A 20540-nucleotide genomic window follows, 5' to 3' on the forward strand; every position below is an offset into this window, starting at 1 on the left:
TGAGGTATTTTTGCATGCAAGTTCTTGAAAATAAGATTTCACTATCTTTTACTGGATCATATTAGGAACAGAAAATAGATCTACATTTCATTCTTTTTGTTACAGATATACTCTGAATGTATTATCGGACCTTGGAGAGGGGGAAAAAGTAAACGATGAAATTATTATTAAATGGGTGAATCAAACTCTTGCAAATGCAAATAAGAAAACCTCCATTACCAGCTTCAAGGTAATCAAGAGTCTATATTAGGACAGAAGATAAGTATATTAATAAGATGTGGTATTTTTAAAAGTACTGTGCTATATAGTTTAGGTGAGGGTAGGCAATAAACCAGATGTAGTTCACTGGGGCTAGCTATTGGAGCGCTGCTGATGCTTTATTTATCTGCACCTCTGTAAGTACGGCCACTTGAAGCTCTGGATCCCCAATCCTGGGCAATGGGCACTGTGGGAAGTGGTGCGGACCAGGACCCTGCTTCCTGCAGTTCCCCTTGGCTAGGTACAGTGATCTGAGGCAAACCAGAGCTTCAAGCTGCTATACCAGCTAAACCAAACCTGTGACTCCCTGCTGAAACGCAGGTAAATAAAGCGCTAGCAAGCCGGCAGGGGCTGACCCTGGTCAACCATGTCCAGCCCATGGGCTGGTTATTGCCCACTGCTGATTTAGATTCAAGATTAGCTCTATCTTCAATTGGCACAATCTGTTAAAAGAAAGAATCCCAAAGACAACCTTTAAAAATGTTCCTCCGCTTTCTTGATAAGAAATGAAAAGCAAAAGCAAATGATAGTCACGGCTTACATAAAATTATAAAGCCAAATTATTTTCAAAGGAGCTTTTAATTTGTCAATAATTTTCCATGTGCCAGGGTGGCTAACTAGACATATCCTTGATTTGCCTGTCCAAACATGGAGGTTTGGGCACTCTGATTTATGGTTACAAATGTAGACTACAATTTTCAAAATATTACCTATTTTGAAATAATTTCCCAATACTTTTGAAATATTTCAACCCTTTGGAATTCTTTTCTCCTATTTTGTAGCAGAGCCAGCAGGGGGTGTACAAGTTAACCACAAACCTAGCCACTGTTTCATGCTGATACTTCTGTGAATGTACAGTAGACCTAAAAAATAGATTGTCAACTTGTACTTTGTAAAAGCACAGGGGAAATATATCTGTCAAATGGAAATGGAGAAAACTGATAGAAAAAGTGTATCCTTCTGCATTTAATATACATCTGTCCAATCACACATCTCAAGAGTATCTTTGTCTCTTTTGAAACGATAGACTGATAATCACACTTGCTCACCAATATAAATGCACTATAAGTATGCAACTTCCATGCACACTTTCAAACAATTAAGTATCTATACTGGCCATGGTAGCAAATGCAGAACCAAGCTATTTAAATATTTGAGATCTCACTTTGTTGAGCAACACAGCAAGATTTTGCTCAACAAAATATCGTTTTCTTTAGGGAAGATTATTTATCCAGTCCTTGACATCCAGTCCTGCTGTGAGAGTTTGTGTCCTCTCATTTTAAGCCAGTGTAAAATGGTTGATGTAAAGCAGATTTAAATGAAGATAATCTGGCCCAGTATCTTTGTCTTAATAAACTCCTATTAAAAATTGGTTAGTCTGACAATGGCAAGTCATAAAACTTAAACATTACTGAAAAGTATTTTTCATGTCTCATGTTAGATCTAAAGAGATCTAAAATCTTTCCCCCTCCATTTAAAAAATACTGACTGTTTTGTATACACATGTATCAGTAAGAATAATTAGACTTTTTTTCTTTAGTATCTGTTTCCAACAGAATCAAATAGCATCTGTTTGTAGAACAGAGAGGGTCATTGGTCACTGAAATTCATTATAAACCATTAAAATAGAACCATGATGGATTGGCAACAGCCCAAATAATTAGAATTAAAGAGATTTTTTTTGATCTATGAATTTAGAGAGACACATCATCCGCTTACTCTTCTCAAATAACCTAATAAAGTGCTGTGATTAAATGCCCAGATTATGATGGCACTAAGAGAACTGGAGTGAACTGGAAACCTAAGGTTTAATGTGGCTGGTGAGAGCAGGCACATCATTTGGATTATATGATGAGTCTCTTAGGGAAAGGAACCAACTACTTCACTGCTTTGGCATCTCCTGCTGATTGATTCTTGAGGGCATCTTGCATAAGGCTACTTATCTGCTGTAGTTGGAAGGAAGCAACTGCAGCAGAAGCACCTGCTATTTTAGGTTAAGGGGAAGCAACTCTTAGAAACAAAATTCTCAAAATACCATCTGGGGATGGAGTATTAAAGTCCATAACAAATTGCTGCTGATGTTACTGTTGGTTTGACAAAAGTTTACTTCTTTACATGGCATTAATATTTAATGACTGGACAATGCACGGTTGTAGATGGGGAGTGATACCACAACATAAGATGATTGTTTCTGAAGACAGAAGCAGAAGACTTGATAACTGCACAGTTTGCCTTTTGTCCCAATTTCTCAGTCTGCAGTCTCTTTTATGCCTCATGAGTTGAAGCACTTTCTCTTCATGGCTTGGCCCTCCAGTCAGGTCATTATTGTCCCCGCCCCTGCCCCTCACTTATGGAATATTAAAATCTCTCTATTCTAAACAAACTGCCTCTTGTAGATTTTCGCAGTCCACTGCCCTGTCCATGCCACTCTCCCCCAGGCTGCTAGAGGAACCCAGGTCCACATTCTACCAGTTTTCTCTGGAAGCTGATTGATTGAATGGCCACCCAAGAGAGATTCAAAGGTCACCCAGCTGATTAGCAGAGCTCCCATGGCCAGTAGAATGTGTTTTTAGTGGTGGTGCCTCAGAACTCTGTAATGAGCATTTGAGAACCATGTGGTCTCACTTTTGCTGCTGTTTACCCTACACTTCCTCCTGCTCCTTTCTTTCAAATCTCTGAGGCTACATCTAGACTACAAGGTTTTTGCGCAAAAATCCGCGGAGCGTCCACACCTCAAGCACGTTTTTGTGCAGGAAATTCTACAGTCAATCGACAGAACAGAGGGCTTTTTGCGGTGTAGGTATACCTCCTTCTACAAGGCATAACTCCTCTTTGTGCTACAGCTCTTGAGCAAAAAGGCATGTGTGGACACTTAACAGGGGTTTCTTGCAAAAAGAGCCTATCCGAAAAAGCACAGATGCTTGATAGAATGGCCATCAGAGCTTTCTTGTGCAAGAGCGTCCATGCAGTATGGATGCACTTTTACGCAAGAAGTTTTTGCACAAGAATTCTTCCACAAATGATGTCTTGGGCAAGAATCCTGCAGTGTAGATGTGGCCTGAGAGTGACTGCTGACACTCTCCTCATCTTTCTGCTCTCCCCACAATGGCACTAAACAAACCCAGCTGGGCTTCATGTTCAGTTAGGATTGTGTATCTTTCTTATCCCCTTCCCCAAGCTCACCCAAGGATAGCCCACCCTGTCAAGCAGCTTCAGAGCAATTTTTGATCCCTTCAGAGGTGGTATGGGATGAAGAGCCCATCATAGGACCATAAAACTAGCTCATCTGGACAACTGTGAGTGTTCCTTGCCTAAGGAATCACCAGAGGACATAAACTGGAGGGCACTGTGTGAGTGCTATTAAGCTCCACCAACCCATAGGTGCCAGAATTGTCTTTGTGGATGCTGGCAGCCAAGCATAAATTAGAGCAGTCCTGAGGCCACCTTTGCTTTTGTCATGCTGTCTGGAATGGTTCCTGATTATGAGTGCCAGGGGTCTTTGCCCACGAAAGCTTATGCTCCAACACTTCAGTTAGTCTATAAGGTACCACAGGACAGCCTCAGGGAGGACAGTCAAAAAAGCTGGGCAGAAATGCCAAATGGGTTATATGTTCTGCAATTACATTTTACTAACCCAGCAGCACATGTGTATTCCTGAAGCACTATTGCAAACTTACCAGGGAGTCACAGATGGTCCTCTTCAGTATTCCAGTCTGTCTTGCCACCCAAACAAGTTGGACTTCATTGGTTGCTATAGAGCACAGATCACAATGTTCAGATTGCCTTAAGTCCTAAGAGACCAGTCACTTACCCAATTTGTACTTCAAATCTCACACCAAAGACATTGCTTATAGTCAATTCTGGAATAAAACTACTAAGGATTGTTAACTAGGAAAAAAAGAAATGTAGAGGTTTTAGCATTGTCGAAGCAAAAGACTTCTCTGTGTTTAGGTGGCTAACAAACAGCATCCAATTACAGAAATCATCAATTAAACTCAAAAGAGAAGACTGTTATCAGCAAGAAGAAACAGGTAGCAGGGAGTGAGAGCTCCAACTCAAAACAGGTCAATTAACATATTCCAATAGCTCATCCTTCTGGCCTTTCTCACATCGGTAAAGGAGAGTTCACTCTACAGTATATGTGCAGAAGCAAGAAACATAAATGGCTTCTGTTATATGAAATGGCTTCTAGCTAAATATGAAATGGCTTCCACAGCATCAACAATGTGTTCAATAAATAAAAATTAAGACTGAGGCTGTCTTGAAGACCTTACATTGTAAAAGATCAGTCACTGCTGTGCAGGCATCACAAAATGAAGCATATTGTTTATATTTGTTTAGCACTACCAGTTCTGAAAGCGAAAGCACAACTGGGCCTTTTAAGTAGTAGAAAGAGAAAATAAAGTAGAAGAACGAAGTGTAATGCTATCTTAAATAAAAAAGTGGTTGCTACGCCTTTTTGTGTGCATTGTAAAAATACTACTAGAAAAATTAAAGGAAACCTATTGAATAGTAATAATTCTTTAACTCTTTCTTTTAGGACAAATCTATTAGCACTAGTTTACCTGTACTAGATTTAATAGATGCCATTGCACCAAAAGCAATTCGTCAAGAAATGGTAAAGAGAGAAGATCTTTCTGAACAAGACAAATTGAATAATGCTAAGTAAGTCTTTAAATCATATTTTTATATTTTCTTGCACAGAAGTCAAGCCTCTAAATTATTGATGAATATAATTCTCTTTGAATTTACCCTACATTTGTTTTTTAAATATGGGTAAATGACATTTTTAATGGTAAAATTTCTAGACTTTTTTCTACCATACTGAAAATACTAGGACAATTTCACTGCTGCTGTGAACTGGCAACTGCACTGAAGTTGATATATGAATAATCTGACATAGGGATGTGAAGGACTAGTCAACTATCCGATAATCAAATACTTATCAGTTAGTCAACAGGGTAGTTGACTAATCGCTTCTCCCCCTTGTTGCCTCTATCAGAAAGAGGCAGCGTGGGGGTGGGGGGAGAGGAAGGGGTACTTCAAGGCAGCAGCGCCGCGTGCAGCTCGGGGGTGGCTGGGATGTCCCCAGGCTTCATACAGTGTTTCAGAGTAGCAGCACCGTATGGAGCCCGGGGTCAGCTGGGGACTCCCCCACTGACTCCAAGCTCTAAGCTGCGCTGCTGCTTTGAAATGCTGTGTGGAGCCTGATGCTGGGGAAGTCCCCAGCTGACCCCAGGCTCCACGCCGCGCTTTCATCCTTGAAGTGTAGCCAGGGATGGCCCAAGCCATTCTTGCGCGCCGGGCAGCGGGCACGTGGCGCATGCGCAGCCCCACCCCCAGGCGGTAACCTATGGGGGGGCACCTGATGCGGCGCCCCTTACCACTTCAATCAGGCATCCCCCCATAGGTTGGCGCCCCGGGAAGCTGCCAGGCTAGCCCCTCCCTTAATCTGGCCCTGAGTGTAGCAACAGCCCTAAGGCTATTGCTACACTTCAAAGACGGAGGTGTCCTACTGACTAATCGAATAGTCAATGCAAAAATGCATTCGATAAATTATGAGTAACTGACTAAACATCCCTAGTCTGACAGCTCGTAGTACAGGCAGTCCCTGAGTTACGCGGATCCAACTTATGTCGGATCCGCAGTTACGAACGGGGTTTTTCTCGCCTCGGAGGACAGGAGCGGCGGAACGCCCAGATGCGCCACGGTCCCGCCGCCTGCGTCCTCCGGGGTGAGAAAAGCTGCTCCGCGTCTCCCTGGTCTGCTGGGGGGGGGAACCCCCCCCCCAGCAGACCAGGGAGACTCTGAGCAAAGCCGCGGAGCATGCAGGCAGCGGGACAGCCCAGACGCGCCGCGGCTGTCCCGCTGCCCGCGTGCTCCCCGTCTCCTTGGTCTGCTGGTCTCCTGGGAGATGGGGAGCAAAGCCGCAGAGGACCCGGGCGGCGGGACCGTGGTGCGTCTCGGTCCGCCGCCCGCGTCTCCCTGGTCTGCTGGGGGGGAGGGGGCACAGCTAGTGAAAAGCAGACCAGGCTTTTCTCCGGACGCCTGTGGTAGAGCAGCTGGGGCGCTGCCGGTTGGTCCCGTAGCACTGCTCTGGGCGCTACTGGACCAACCCGGCAGCACCCCAGCTGCTTTGCCCCAGGCGTCCTGATTCAGCCGCTGCTGGTCAGTTTCAGCAGCGGCTGAATCAGGACACCTGGGGCAGAGCAGCTGCAGTGCTGCTGGGTTGGTTCAGTAGCGCCGAGGAGCAGCGCTACTGGAGCAACCCAGCAGCACCCCAGCTGCTCTGCCCCAGGTGTCCCCAAGTCAGCAGCTGCTGAAACTGACCAGCACTGACATTCCAGGAAGCCCGAGGCAGAGTTGCTCTGCCCCGGGCTTCCTGGAATCAGTGCTGGTCAGTTTCAGCAGCGGCTGACTTGGGGACACCTGGGGTTCTTAAGTTGAATCTGTGTGTAAGAACTGGCATCCAGATTCAGCCTGTTGAAACTGATCAGCGGCTGATTCCAGGAAGCCCAGGGCAGAGCAACTCTGCCTTGGGCTTCCTGTAGTCAGCCGCTGGTCAGTTTCAGCAGCGACTGAATCTGGACGCCAGTTCCGACTTACATACAGATTCAACTTAAGAAGAAACCTACAGTCCCTATCTTGTACATAACCCTGGGACTGCCCGTAGTTAAGAAAAATAAATGCTCCAGTAGATTCAAGCAAAATAAATGTCCCAGCACAACTGTTAATGCTGCAAGCAAAATAAATATTTCAGTGCAACTGTTAATACTTATTTTCATCCAGTCAATTACATTCATTTTCCCAAACATTGAAATATTGATTAAATGTTTATATTTTACCTTTTTTATTAAAACGTATTAATAGTTATGGTATGCCTAAACACATAGGGAATAGATATTAGTAAAATAATATTATTTTCTCTTTTTTTCAAGATATGCCATTTCAGTTGCTCGAAAGATTGGTGCTCGTATTTATGCATTGCCAGATGATCTGGTAGAAGTGAAACCAAAAATGGTTATGACAGTGTTTGCATGCTTGATGGGAAGAGGACTGAACAAAATAAAATAATGAAGACTTTTAAAAAGTTTCTGCCATGTTAAAATACAATGAATGCCTCACAATTTACAGGATTTGGAAATTTAGTGGATATAAAAAGAGAGAAAAATCTGTATGAGTAATATGGATATATATTCATTAATTACATTTTAATAACTTGTTTATAGTAGCAAAGGTTTCATTCAAACAATTTAATATTACATGAATTATATATGGGTTAATAGTTCTATCAGACTATGTTCATTACCAAATTAAGGTTACATTCATGCATTGCTATTTAAAAAAACTTGTAAATCAAGCCTGGTTCATAATCTTTTCATAGCGTGAAAAGGATCAGAAGCTTTTTAAAATAAGTTATTTTAGGATCTGCTGTGAAAATGTTTTGATTCTTGTGGGTATTATTTACTTGTAGTCATAGTAATAGCTGCGTAAAGATGTATTTAAACACTGTTATATTTTCCCAAAACTGAACAAAGATCAGCATCATTGCCTTATTCTCTGAAGGCCTGATCGAATTCCTGCTGAAGTAAATGAGAGTCTTGCCACTGACTTGATTAGAGCTATTTGGACCTGTAATCACCATATTGTCTAGAAATTAGTGATGTTATTCATAATGTTTTTTAATCTTTCATATGGAAGTAAAGGCTTAAATACAAACGCTTTTACAAAACAACAAACTTTCATCAAAGTTAAAAATAGCACTACATAGCAAGGCAAATGTTTTCCATTGGCTCCACTGGAGGATTTGTGTTTATATTAACCCTTGCAGCTGGAGTAAATATCTGAGCTTTCATATTTAGTTGTATCAGAAAGCAATAAAGAGAGCTGGCCAGTCCAGTTTGGGGACTCAGCCTATAAGTAATGCATTTTCAATCTCTCTCTAAATATATAAATATAAAAGCTTTTCCTGCCATGTGACAGAATGACATCAGGCTCTCTGGCCACAAAAGTGAGCGTAGCAAGCATCAGGCGCAGCCCCCTACTCTTTAAAATAAACTTTCCAATTGAACACATGTATATCTATTTTTTGTTATAGAAGTTCAAATGTTCCTAAAAGGGTGTCTTGACTGCAAGACCTTGTTTCTGGAAATATGTAAAAAGCAACACATTGCAGTATCTTCTGCATGGAAAAAGACTAATAGTTATTTGATTGTAATTTTGGAAATGACCACTTGTATTCCTTTGTCCATATCTATAAATGTTAGCCAAACACTTATGGTTCTTTAACATTTAATACAAATATTTTAAAAGCAGCCAAGGTGTGGGGTGAAAAACAAAAAAGTAAAAAGCAACCAAAAGCAACCGCTCTTTCCTAAAATATGAAAACAATACAAGTAAAAAAAGTTACAAACACAATGAATAAACTGGATTAGACTAAATAGTAATAAACTAATGTCTGACACCAGGATACTTCTAACTAAATGATATTGTATAAGGCAACACTGAATGGCTCAGAAGATTAGTGATGAGATATAGAGCCTTTCTTTGCATGTAGAATAGTGATAGAAATGTAGCCGTGTTAGTCTGGGGTAGCGGAAGCAAAATGCACGACAATGTAGCACTTTAAAGACTAACAAGATGGTTTATTAGATGATGAGCTTTCGTGGGCCAGACCCACTTCCTCGGATCAAATAGTGGAAGAAAATAGTCACAACCATATGTATCCTTTGGTATATATGGTTGTGACTATTTTCTTCTACTATTTGATCCGAGGAAGTAGGTCTGGCCCATGAAAGCTCATCATCTAATAAACCATCTTGTTAGTCTTTAAAGTGCTACATTGTCCTGCATTTTGTTTCTTTGCATGGTGGGTCATAGGACAATGCTTCTCTGGACTATACTACAGCTATTAATATTTGCCAATATTATTCTATTATTATTTTTATCCTCATTAGATGACATCCAAACACTTGACCTGAATGGTTCAAAATCTGATGCACTTAGCCTGGTTCTGGAGACACATAGCTAGAAGTCTTTGTTTAAGATAGATTTATTCAAAGGCTTTTTTTGCTCAACCGCCATAATTAGGAATCATTGTTCTACAATACCATTGTTCTTCATGAAGTATTCGGCTCCAAAACGTTAATTTTTTTTCTGTCCAGGCTTCTGACAACTGAATGATCTGTATGTTCCACTGTCTTACAAACCACTAACAGGTGAGGCCTGTTGTTAACCAGGCTAAGTCATTTTGCATAGATTAAATTTATAGGAAAATTCAAGAATTTAATTATATGTAATAGAATTTTATATTCTTGTGATTGCAAAAGGGAAGTAAAAGAACAATTTTAAATTTGCAGGATTTCAATTTCAAACATTATTTATTTTATTGAATAATTACCATACATACTAATCAGAAAGAATTAAAGCTTTCATTCCTCTTTCTGTAACTAATCTAATATATAAAGGAGAATGTTTGTATGGTTGTGCTCTAGTAACTTGGACACTATAAGATCTACCGCAGCCAAACTTTCCATGGGATAACCTTTCCTCCAGGAGAAGGTTTTAAGGTACTTTTGGACCCAATCTCAACCTGTAAAAATAAAAAATAACCCGCTGCCTGTGGCCCCCAGCACTCTCCGGGACTAGCATCACCCTCACATGCACAACGGCTCAGGAACTCGTCCTGCCTACCGTGGCTACAGTTATCAAGTAGTCTTTAAAAAAAAAAACTGGACACACTTGATCGGGGGGATGTGGGTGGGGAGCGGGGCTGGCCTGGAGGAAAGGGGGAGGGCCAGGAAGCAGAGCTGGCGGGAGGAGGCCAGGGGCAGTGGGACTGGCCGGGGGAGATCAGAGGGAGGGGCGGCTGGTGGGAAGTAGGGCTGACCAGGGGAGATCAGGGGAGGGGCGGCCAGCAGGAAGCAGAGATGTCGGGGAATAGTTGGGGACAGCGGGGCTGGCTGGGTAAGATCAGGAGAGGGGTGGCCGGAGAGAAGCAGAGCTGGAGGGAGGGGAGCTGATGAGAAGCAGAGTTGGTCTGGGGAGATCGGGAGGAGAGCTGGTCAGAAGCAGAGCTGGGGGGGGGGGGGGGGCGGGGCAGCCGATGGGAAGCAGAGCTGGTCGAAAGCAGAGCTGGGGGGGGTGGCTGACAGAAGTGGGGTTGACCGGGGGAGATGGCAGTAGGAGAACTGGCCAACAGGAAGTAGGGCTGGCCGGGATTCTGAGAGAGGGGAGCAAATCGGCCGACGGGGAGTGGGACTTGGTTGCTCTGGCTAGTTTGGAATAGTTTGTGATTTGTAACAAAAGTTTTCTTTGTTCTAAAATGACAGTTGAATAGGTGACTCAATTTTAATTTTGTTAGCACATTTTAATGAACTCTAATCATAATAGTCATGACTTTTTTCCTATGAAAAATAAAAATTATTTAAACTAGGGGTGGAGATCCTCAGGCCCAGGGGCTAGATGCAGCCCTCCAGCTTGCCTGGATCCAGCCCTGAGGCTCAGGGGCCTTGCAGCATTGAGAAGCCTGTGCTGGCACTCCAGCTCCCCCAATTTCCGCCCACAGGGCTGGATCACACAAAATCTACTAGGCTGCCCCCCCCCCCCCCCAGGCTTTAATGTGGGAGGAGAATGGGGGGAATGTCTTTCTCCTTTTCAGACAGGAATCACATCAGTGAGGGTTTTTGTTTTGTTTTTTACTTCTCACTTGTGTGCAGCACCGGACTGATTTTTCTGTGGGTCAGTGGCCCCTGACCCAAAAAAAAGATTCCCCGCCCCTGATTTAAACCTTTCACCTAGCATATTCTGGTATAAAATGTGAACATTCAGCTAATTTAAGTGGCAGGATTGTTTATGCATAATTTGGTATCTATAGGAAATCACAAAGTATGATTTATTTGGCACAAACATATCCATAAACAAACTCTCCAGAATACATAATAGATTGCTAGACTGTTGTCACATTAGAAAAATCTTGACAGTCCTGTATGGCTCACTCCTGGATGTCTTGAGTTACTCTGATTGTTCTGAGCATGCTTTCTAGGTTTGCCAGATGGTTTCAACAAACATACCGGACACACTTGACATTACATAACAATCTACGTTACATCCTATTTAGAAAATACTGGACATTTATATTTTCTCAATTTGGTTACTGAACAGAAAGCTTTAATATTGGACTGCCTTGTTCAAAACCGGACACCTGGTTTCAAAACCGGACACTTTCTAGTAATAACCACCTTTTAATATATGGGAACATTTGAATGGTCCCTGCTACATTCTAAAAGGAGCAGGACTCATGATTTCTGAAGCTAACTAAGAAAACATTAGAGTGAGGTCATTTACAGGGCCAGAGCTAGAGAACTTGAAGGAGAAACTGTGCAGCACTGTGCTGGCCATCTCCCACCAAGCCTTTGGGATGCTTGACCTTCACTCTGCCACAGACCTTACACCTATCCTCCCCTTTTTTCAGCTCCTTGCCATTTCCTACTCCATCTCTTCCCACCCAGAAGCCTTCCTCATGCTACGGAACAGCTGATTGTGGTAGGCAGGAGGTGCTTGGAGTTTTGATAAATGGTTTGTACAACCGATGGAAGATGCTGAGGTGGAGAAGGGGTGCTGGGTGTCACTGAGTGCTAATCACCCACTAATTTTTTCCATGCATGCTCTAGTTCTAGAGCACCCCCAGAGTCTACACCACCCTTGAGCAAAGAGTGTTGCACTGCACCCACCACTGCTCCTTGTAGATACCTAAGGAGCCAGTGGAGGGGGCTCAGAGGAACTCTGCCCAGAGCTGTGATCAAAAGGAAGAGTTGGGGTCTCGCCTCTTGAAACAAGGCGAATTAAAAAAAAAAATCTTCAATTGTGTTAGGGTGTGTGCTTTAAGGTCTCATTTTCTCCACAGCCACGAAGGCTAGAAATACATTTTTTTAAATGGAAGCTGGGAGTCTCATGAAATCACGCAGCTTCTGGCAGGGACAAGAAAATCACCGCTGCGGCCTCAGGCTACAACGATGCGATCGCAACACAGGCACGTCGTCGTTTTAGCGCGTGAGGGACTGAGCTGCTCGCTGGAACGCCACAGCCCAATTCCCCGTGTGTGAGCGCTGTGCCGGCGGGGCAGCCGTGCGGGGGCAGTGGGAGACCAGGGGGGCGCCGGGCTGAGGGATAAATCCTGAGGAGCAAAGGGCGCTGCCCCGTTGCACGAGTACCCGGGAACAGGGCTCAGGGGCTCAGAGGATGGGATGGAGGGGTACATATGAAAACATGAAGAACTAACACAGCGGGGGGCGGTGAACGCACCTCACGAGGCAGGGTCAGGCTCCCCGAAAGGCCCGCGCCGCTGAATGGATGAGGGGGAGGGACAGAGCCAAACAGCGGCCACAGCCTGAGGCATCCGGGACCCTCGGCTCCATCCGCGCCTGCGCAGTGAGGGGGCACGCGCTCTCTCCCCGCCCTGCTCCGTGTTGACAGTTGCTGACGGGCTCGCGACCTCGCCGGCCCGCTGCGTGGGGAACCTCGGGGCGGACTGGTCCGGGGCCCCCGCACCTCGATGGGCCTGGCGGAGCCGGCGCCATGGCCGCCCTGTACCAGAGCGCGGACCCGTCCGCCTCGGCCTCCCCCAACAAGCTGCTGGCGCTGAAGGACGTGAGGCAGGTGAAGGAGGAGACCACCCTGGACGAGAAGCTCTTCCTGCTGGCCTGCGACAAAGGTGCCGCGGGTGGGGTCGGGTCGGTATCCGCTTTGCGGGGGGGGCCGGAATGGCTGCGCCCAGGTCTCTGCTGGCGGGGCTGGCAGCGGGCGGGGGGGAGCCGGGCCCAGACCCTGTTCTCCCAGGGGAGTTTCAGTTTTAGTGAGGTTGGGGCTGTGGTCGCGGCTCCCCTCGCTACGCGGGCTGCACGGCGCGCCTCAGACCTCGTTTGGCTCCTTGATCTGTTCCTGTTTATACGAGAACATCAGAAGCCCGGACACCGAAATATAGAGGACGTAAAAGGCAATACAAGTATAGAAGAAGGAATGCGGGAGGTTCTGGCTTGTCGTCTGTCCCAGGCAGGCACTGTGCTTTACTTCGTGTTGCACCCTGTGGAGGCCGCTGCAAATACTGTAATGTTTCTTCCTATCCCAGGACACGGGTCACTGAACGCCAGAAACCGTTCTGCAGTCTCTCTCGCTTCTTCCTCTTGTGTGAATCAGAGGGCCAATAGTGCTGCATTATCATCTTAATATCCCCCTTTTTGTAATTAAAAATCTTGTGACACTAAGAAGAAGTCAATTTAGGAGAGTGTCATTTAAATAATAACATTGAAAAAGGTATAGACTCTAACTTAGCTCTTCTTTGGTCTCCTACAATACAGTTATTGCCCCAATTTTTGAAAACCACTTAGTTTGTCCTGCTGGGACATAAGTATGATCTTAAATACTTTTCCTGAATAGAGAGCAATTTAATCATGTCCTTAAGCACTTTCCTGAGTTGGGATTTATAACGGATGGAGAGGAGTGATTTAATTGTATTGTTTAATTTGACACCTAATGTAAATAACCTTTTTCTAATTTGGCTGTTTATAGCAGACTTATATGTTAAATGTTTTTGGTTAGATGGATTACAGGCAGATTATTTCACATTGCAATAAGTAGGTGCTTTGCATTTTATTCTAATTAATGAATTATTATGTTTAATTTAAAATTCAAACTATATGTCAGTAAAAATTAATCCAAAATACTAAAACATACTCATACATTGCTTGTTTAGGTGACTATTATATGGTTAAGAAACTTTTGGAGGAGAACAGTTCAGGTGACATGAACATAAATTGTGTGGATGTGCTTGGAAGAAATGCTATAACCATTACAATAGAAAATGAAAACTTGGACATACTACAACTTCTTTTGGATTATGGCTGTCAGGTACAGAACCACAGTTGTTGTTATCCGTATTGTTTTCTGTTGTCTTTTCCGAACCCAGAAGAAAAACGTTACCAATTTTGTCCTTTTTCAGTTGGTAAACTGACTATTTCCTTCCTGCCCTCCTCCCCGTCCATGCCTACCTCATGTTTCTAATGGAGCTTAAATAAACATGGCAGGCTTTTTTTATGTTAGTGCATCACCATCTTGAAGAACGTCAGCAGAGCTCTGGGAGTAATTTTGTTATTTGTGCTGCAGAGCAAATGTACACACTGTTCCCCAAACAAATTCCTGACTCTCTTTTAATATTCTCCAATGAAACTGTAAATTCTTAAAATATTTATAATGCAAATATTACTTTGTCACTAGACTATAACAATTTTTGAATTGGTGAAAATTAAAGTTAGAACATTAAATATTCTTTTCAAGTATCTTAGCTCTAGCCTAACGCAAGCATACATTTCTGTAGCTCAGAATTCACATATTGTGTGTTCTGAAATAAATATATTAGATTTTATATTCTCTTAAAAGTTGTTGATAATAGAAGTGGTATACTTTTTTCCTGTTTCATATCAGAATTGCAGAACGTTGCTTCTTTTCCACACTGCAGTTAGAATTAGGGTTGACACAGATTTCTGCCTGACAGGGATTTTAATCAGCAGAAAGATGCATTTTCATCAATCTCTAAATGTTTAATTTTGACTTCACTTACAAGCGTTCTCTCTGAATCATTTGTCATTCCTCAGTTCTGCTTTGCTCTGAGGTTGTTCAGGTGATTGTGCTCTCCCTGCCAGTCTGCTTTCTCCAGGCAGTGGAAGTATATACTGTCTCCCAAGCTTTCCTTGATAAGATGCTGCTTCTTTCTATTCTAGTTTTCCCTCTGTTTTTAAACAAAAATGTTAGGTTGACAAAGAAAAATGAAAAGTGAAACTTAAAAAGTGGTTTAATTTATCTTTGAGGAAGCCTCATAGGGATATGAAGGACTAGTCGACAATCCGATAAGCATTTGTTGCTTGTTGACTAGCCTATCAGAAAGAGGTAGCAAGGGGGGTGGGAAGAAGGGGATACTTCAAAGTGGCAGCGCTGCGTGGAGCCTTTGGGCTCCACACTGCGCTGCTGCTTTGAAACGCCGCCACAGGAGTCCAGTGTTAGGTTCCTCCTGGCATTTCAAAGTAGTAGCGCTATGTGGAGCCGGGATCAGCCAGGGACTCCCTAGCTGATCCTTGGCTCCATGTGGTGCTACCACTTTGAAATGCTGGGATGAGCCTGACGCCAGGTTCCTGCAGCAGTACCACATGGAGCCTGGGATCATTGGAGAGTCCCCAGCTGATCCCAGGCTCCACGTGGCGTTTTCACCTTTAAAGTGTAGCAATAGCCCTAGTGCTGTTTCGACGCTTCAAAGGCAGAGACACCTTATCGACTAGTCGAAGCAAAATGCATCGACTATTCGATTAGTCAGTTACCCACAATTTAACATCCCTAAAGCCTCATGAACAGTTACCAAACCGGACAGAACCTACTTTCTCACCTTTACCATTATGGTAATAGTACAGAAACTGATATTTTACTCCTGCTTTGGAAATAAAATTATTTGCTCCATGAAGACTAATGGATTTTTGAAAGGTTGGATTAACTAAAGATGATCACTATTAAAATTTGTGACTGATCAGAAGTAAAGATGAAAAGTGGTGGATGCTGGGCAAAGAGTTACAAAGCAGCAGAAAAGTTAAGAATCAGTGTGAGAACTTAACAACCCCGTGGAGCTGCTTTCTTGATTGTGTGGTCTCTGAGTCTGTCTACAGTTGTACCATGCCAAGTCAAGATAGTTCAGGCAGGAATGGTAGCTTGTATTGCTAGTATGGCAAGGAGACAGAGACTTTGCCTTGAGCCTTCCTTGAGAATGATTTATGTCTCTCTCTCTTCCCCCTCATCCAACATAGACTTTTAAATAGTTCTCAATGATAGCGGTTTTCTTATTTCTCTAAATTATGCCTTGTTTTCTAAGAGTAAAGTTTGTTGAGGGGGGGGTCTCTTTCTTTCTCAGAGATCATTGTTGGTCACTCCTGCAGTGAAACAGAGCTATCACTAGAACCATGCTAGCTCATAGAATGACCCAAAGAGTTGAATCTTTGACCCTGTGTGTGGTGGTATGATGGATAATGCTGATTAATGCTGTAGAATATGCTTTGTTTTAGAAGGACACACTGCTATTGATTTAGTACCGACTTTGAAGTACAACCAGTGTCTTTGCTTAGATTATCAAGATTGTAGGAGGGTCCTGGAGAAGCTTGTTTGTATTCCATTACTGCTTTTAAGATTACTTTTATTCTAAAATTGATCTGTTCCTGCATCTTCATTATTTTATGGAAGTCTTTTAAAAAAATCTCGTAGTTCCTTGTAACATAGTTGAGTCCATCATCTGTTGGTTATATTAACTTCAAAATTCTACTTTTTTTGCATACAATTTATTTTACTGCTGCTTCATATGTATACTACTTTTTTCTCTCTTTAGTCAACAGATGCACTTTTGGTGGCAATTGACTCAGAAGTGGTGGGAGCAGTTGATATATTACTTAATCATCGACCAAAACGATCCTCAAGGCCAACTATTGTTGTTAGTACTTTTCATTCTGGTTAATTTTGGTTGGGACACCAGGAATTAGAATAACAGTGTAAATATGCTACTTAGATCAATATGCTTATGTGAAGATTTGCATTTGTAACAGGATGGAATTAAAACTTTAGACTTCACTTCATTCTGCAGCCTTCTTTTGCATTAGAGGATTTTTTAAAAGTTAGTGATGATTATCATATTGCACACATGAAAAGAAGAAAAATCAGTGATTGTAAATACTTTCTGTTACACAGAGTATTGGCATCTCTGATGATAATATATTTTGGGCAAAACTTCGCGAATTTAAATTTCACCCGAGATTCTATTTTTATTTTAAAACTGATAATATGAGAGTATTCCTTTCGATCTTTAAATATGAAGATGCTTTAAAGTTTTACTAAGTGGAAAAACCTTGAAATAAGTAATCATGTCTGTAATGCTATAGGATTGAGTGATGTAAGTGTGTGTGTACATATGCATATTCCAAATGATTGTGTGTAGCTTCTCCAAATACTGGACTGGGCAAAAAAATCACTCAAATTAGAAAAGAATACTATTTTATTAATGAAAACTTTAAAAAAAGATACTGAAGTCTAATTTTCTATGTGCAACTCTGAACAATTTTCTTTCTGGATAACAAGATTTTCATTATGACAGTTCCATGAGGACACACGCTACATATACGGAAATCCGTTTTTAATCTAAGTTTTCTTTTAAGAGGACATTTTTTAAAACAGTGAAATAGGGCTTTTAAGGAAAATTTTTGGGGTTCTTATTATTATACCAGGCTCTCTCACAGCTACAAAATAGGTGCAGTTTTTTGTTCAGATACCTCGTGAATGTAAAAGAGGACCCCTTTAACCTTAACATTGTTTCCTCACAATTTATATAACTGAGTACAGTACCAAAATATAACTATTTTGGTACTGTAAAAAACAGAATTCCAAAGAGATTGCATATGAGTGGGTATATTTTATTTTGTATTAGGGATGACTGACTCTCAGATTGTGGAATGAAGCAAAGTCATGAGTGAATGGATTGTGAACAATATTTTCTCTAACTCGTTAACATAAAAATGTGTGATACTGACCTGCTTTTGTCATAAATTATTTATTTCTCTGTAGCAATGATTTCCCAAAGTTCTGAAGTATGGTCATTATCTAATGTTTCTCTCAGAATGTTAGGAAATTGAGAAAATAAACGTTGTCCTTTAAGGGGGAATTACATTATAGAAGAGGTGAGATAATGGAATATAGAGAGCTCTTTTACAGTGCTTGTGGGGAAGAATGCTGCTGTTTCCATTTAAGTCTTTCCAAGTAATACAAGTTGTAAAAATTAAATCTTAATAGCTCACGTGAATTTTGTATTGGTGAAAAGCACCAAAATGATTGCCCAAGAGACTAAAAGTTATTTCTTCATCCTCAGAATGGCTGTTAATGTTCTTTAACCCCTCTGATGATGTAAGGGTTCAGTCTTCATTGCTTTTTAATCCTTGCCCTTTTTTGCTGACTATAATTCATTGTGTATATTTGTCCTCTGAGAACTGAAATGAGACATTATTGTAATTATATCTTTAGAAGGCAGGGAATTTCCAATATTTAGAGAGCTTAAAAATTGATGAACTCAAGATAATTTGTGTGGGGAATATTTTAATCAGTTCACTGGGGCCCACATTGATACATCTTGATCAAACCTACAAATAAACATTTTCATAACGTTGCATGCGATAATCTAAAACACTTGTCTGAATGTTATTTCAGAAACTTATGGAGCGTATTCAGAACCCAGAGTACTCAACTACTATGGATGTAGCACCTGTCATTCTAGCTGCTCATCGTAACAACTATGAGATCCTTACTATGCTGTTAAAACAGGATATATCTCTACCCAAACCTCACGCTGTTGGCTGTGAATGCACATTGTGCACTGCAAAGAACAAAAAAGATAGCCTACGGCATTCCAGGTCAGAAATATCAGATCTTGGTAATAACTAAAAATCCTCAAGGTATATGGTAAAACTGCCATCATTTAGAATCAGGTTCAACATGTCTCTCTTTAAGTTGGGATTTAGAAGCTTATCTTGTCTTATATGTTTATATGTTAATCTTATGTGATTATTTGGGGATAAATTAAGCATGTATGCCTTGATGGAGATCAGTGGGATTTCTTTTGGTTTCCCTCTATGATCTGAAGGTTTTTATTTGAATTTGTTTTAAGCATGTTTTTCTGTAAAGTGTTGGGGAGGTCTTTGAGCATGGGACCCATAGAAATAAAATTTTCATTTCAAAATAATTTCAGAAATAAAAAGAGGAAAAAGTCATGAATATGTTATCTGATTTCTTTAAATAATTGTAATTTATGCTAAAGGGAGTACTATAAGCTTTTCCCAGTTCTTCCAGTTTTATTTTGTTCAAAATACACTATTATGCTCAGATATACTTCCAACAGAATTCCCATGTGGTAAAACATGAAGATTAGGTTCTGTTTAACAAAACTGCATTTTATCTCTTGCTGTTTTGTTTGTGTGCTTCCAGAACATGTTTTAAGTACAAAATAGATAACTAAGAAACAACTGCTCACACTATGATTTTGAGATTATACCAACATTTTAAAGATTAACAATGTTAAATATAATCTAATACATGGATAGTCTGTTTAGCTTAATGCCACAGTAAAATCTCTTCATGCCTGGACCATAAACATTTAACAAAAAAGATACAGCTGATCCAAATGCGTACCAACATATATGTACTTCAAATTGAAGCATTTACTTGTCTTTATGGGAGACTTTTTTAAAATTACTTAAAGAGGTTAAACCAATGAATGTACTTTATGGTGAGAGATACTGATAGTTCACCTCTATTCTTTGGCATCCCACATAATTCTCACTGAAACAATGAAATCAAGCACATCTAGCTTTTATGAGATTTCAAGACATCGTGTGATTTGCAGATGGTGATCAGATGGCTAACGCTCTGAAAATGTTGTCTCAGATTTCGTCTTGACATCTATCGTTGTTTGGCCAGTCCTGCTTTAATAATGTTGACTGAAGAGGATCCAATCCTGAGAGCTTTTGAACTTAGTGCAGACTTAAAAGAACTAAGTCTTGTTGAAGTTGAATTCAGGTAGGAATGAAAAGAAATACAAACTTTTATAGTGATAGAAATGTAGCCGTGATAGTCTGTTGTAGCTGAAACAAAATACAGGACTATGTAGCACTTTAAAGACTAACAAGATGGTTTATTAGATGATGAGCTTTTGTGGGCCAGACCCACTTCCTCAGATCAAATAGTGGAAGAAAATTGTCACAACCATATATACCAAAGGATACAGTTAAAAAAATGATGAACACATATTACAAGAACAAATCAAATTTCAGAACAGAGGAGGGATGCGGGGGAGGGGGAGGGAAGGTAGATGTCTGTGAGTTAATGGTATTAGAGGTGCTAATTGGGGAACCTATCTTTGTAATGGGTGAGATAGCCAGAGTCAAGTTATAAGATCAAGAACACATATTCCTGCGCATCCAGAAATATAATTTATGCTATCATGTGCCGAAAGTGTCCGTCTGCTTTGTACATTGGACAGACGTCTCAGACACTTCGCCAAAGGATCAATGCCCACAAAACAGATATTAGACAGGATCACAAAGAAAAAACAAGTTTCTTGCCATTTCAACCAGAAAGGACACTGTCTCAACGACTTAATCACTTGCATCCTGCTTCAAAAGCCTTTAAAATCTGCACTTGAAAGGGAATCCTCTGAA

The 20540-nt window shown here is 41.5% G+C and overlaps 2 protein-coding genes and 1 long non-coding RNA gene across 11 annotated transcripts in view; 2 read left to right on the top strand and 1 right to left on the bottom strand.

Annotated features, from left to right (window-relative positions):
• PLS1 (plastin 1) overlaps positions 1 to 8532 on the top strand; it is a 91265-nt gene extending 82733 nt beyond the window's left edge. For all 5 annotated transcript variants that reach the window (XM_006123988.4, XM_006123987.4, XM_075937660.1 and 2 more), the window contains 3 exons: positions 106 to 229; positions 4799 to 4923; positions 7197 to 8532. In XM_006123988.4, coding sequence (XP_006124050.1) covers positions 106 to 229; positions 4799 to 4923; positions 7197 to 7332 — 385 coding nt within the window. In that variant the 3' untranslated portion in view covers positions 7333 to 8532. The remainder of the gene's footprint in view (positions 1 to 105; positions 230 to 4798; positions 4924 to 7196) is intronic.
• LOC142830766 (uncharacterized) overlaps positions 1 to 12679 on the bottom strand; it is a 74723-nt gene extending 62044 nt beyond the window's left edge. The window contains exon 1 of the long non-coding RNA XR_012906228.1: positions 12562 to 12679. This is a non-coding gene — a long non-coding RNA (uncharacterized LOC142830766). The remainder of the gene's footprint in view (positions 1 to 12561) is intronic.
• An 11-nt stretch (positions 12680 to 12690) lies between these two features.
• Positions 12691 to 20540, top strand: part of TRPC1 (transient receptor potential cation channel subfamily C member 1) — a 56537-nt gene continuing 48687 nt past the window's right edge. For 2 of the 5 annotated variants that reach the window (XM_006123986.2, XM_006123984.3), the window contains exons 1-5: positions 12691 to 12970; positions 14009 to 14163; positions 16673 to 16774; positions 18535 to 18737; positions 19768 to 19899. In XM_006123986.2, the coding sequence (XP_006124048.2) occupies positions 12835 to 12970; positions 14009 to 14163; positions 16673 to 16774; positions 18535 to 18737; positions 19768 to 19899 (728 nt within the window). In that variant the 5' untranslated portion in view covers positions 12691 to 12834. Of the gene's footprint in view, positions 12971 to 14008; positions 14164 to 16672; positions 16775 to 18534; positions 18738 to 19726; positions 19900 to 20540 lie in introns of those variants that run through there. The other 3 variants (XM_075937657.1, XM_075937656.1, XM_075937658.1) reach the window with 2 other exon arrangements.

The sequence above is a fragment of the Pelodiscus sinensis genome, chromosome 10 (genome assembly GCF_049634645.1).
Source record: "Pelodiscus sinensis isolate JC-2024 chromosome 10, ASM4963464v1, whole genome shotgun sequence".
Lineage (NCBI taxonomy): Eukaryota > Metazoa > Chordata > Testudines > Trionychidae > Pelodiscus > Pelodiscus sinensis.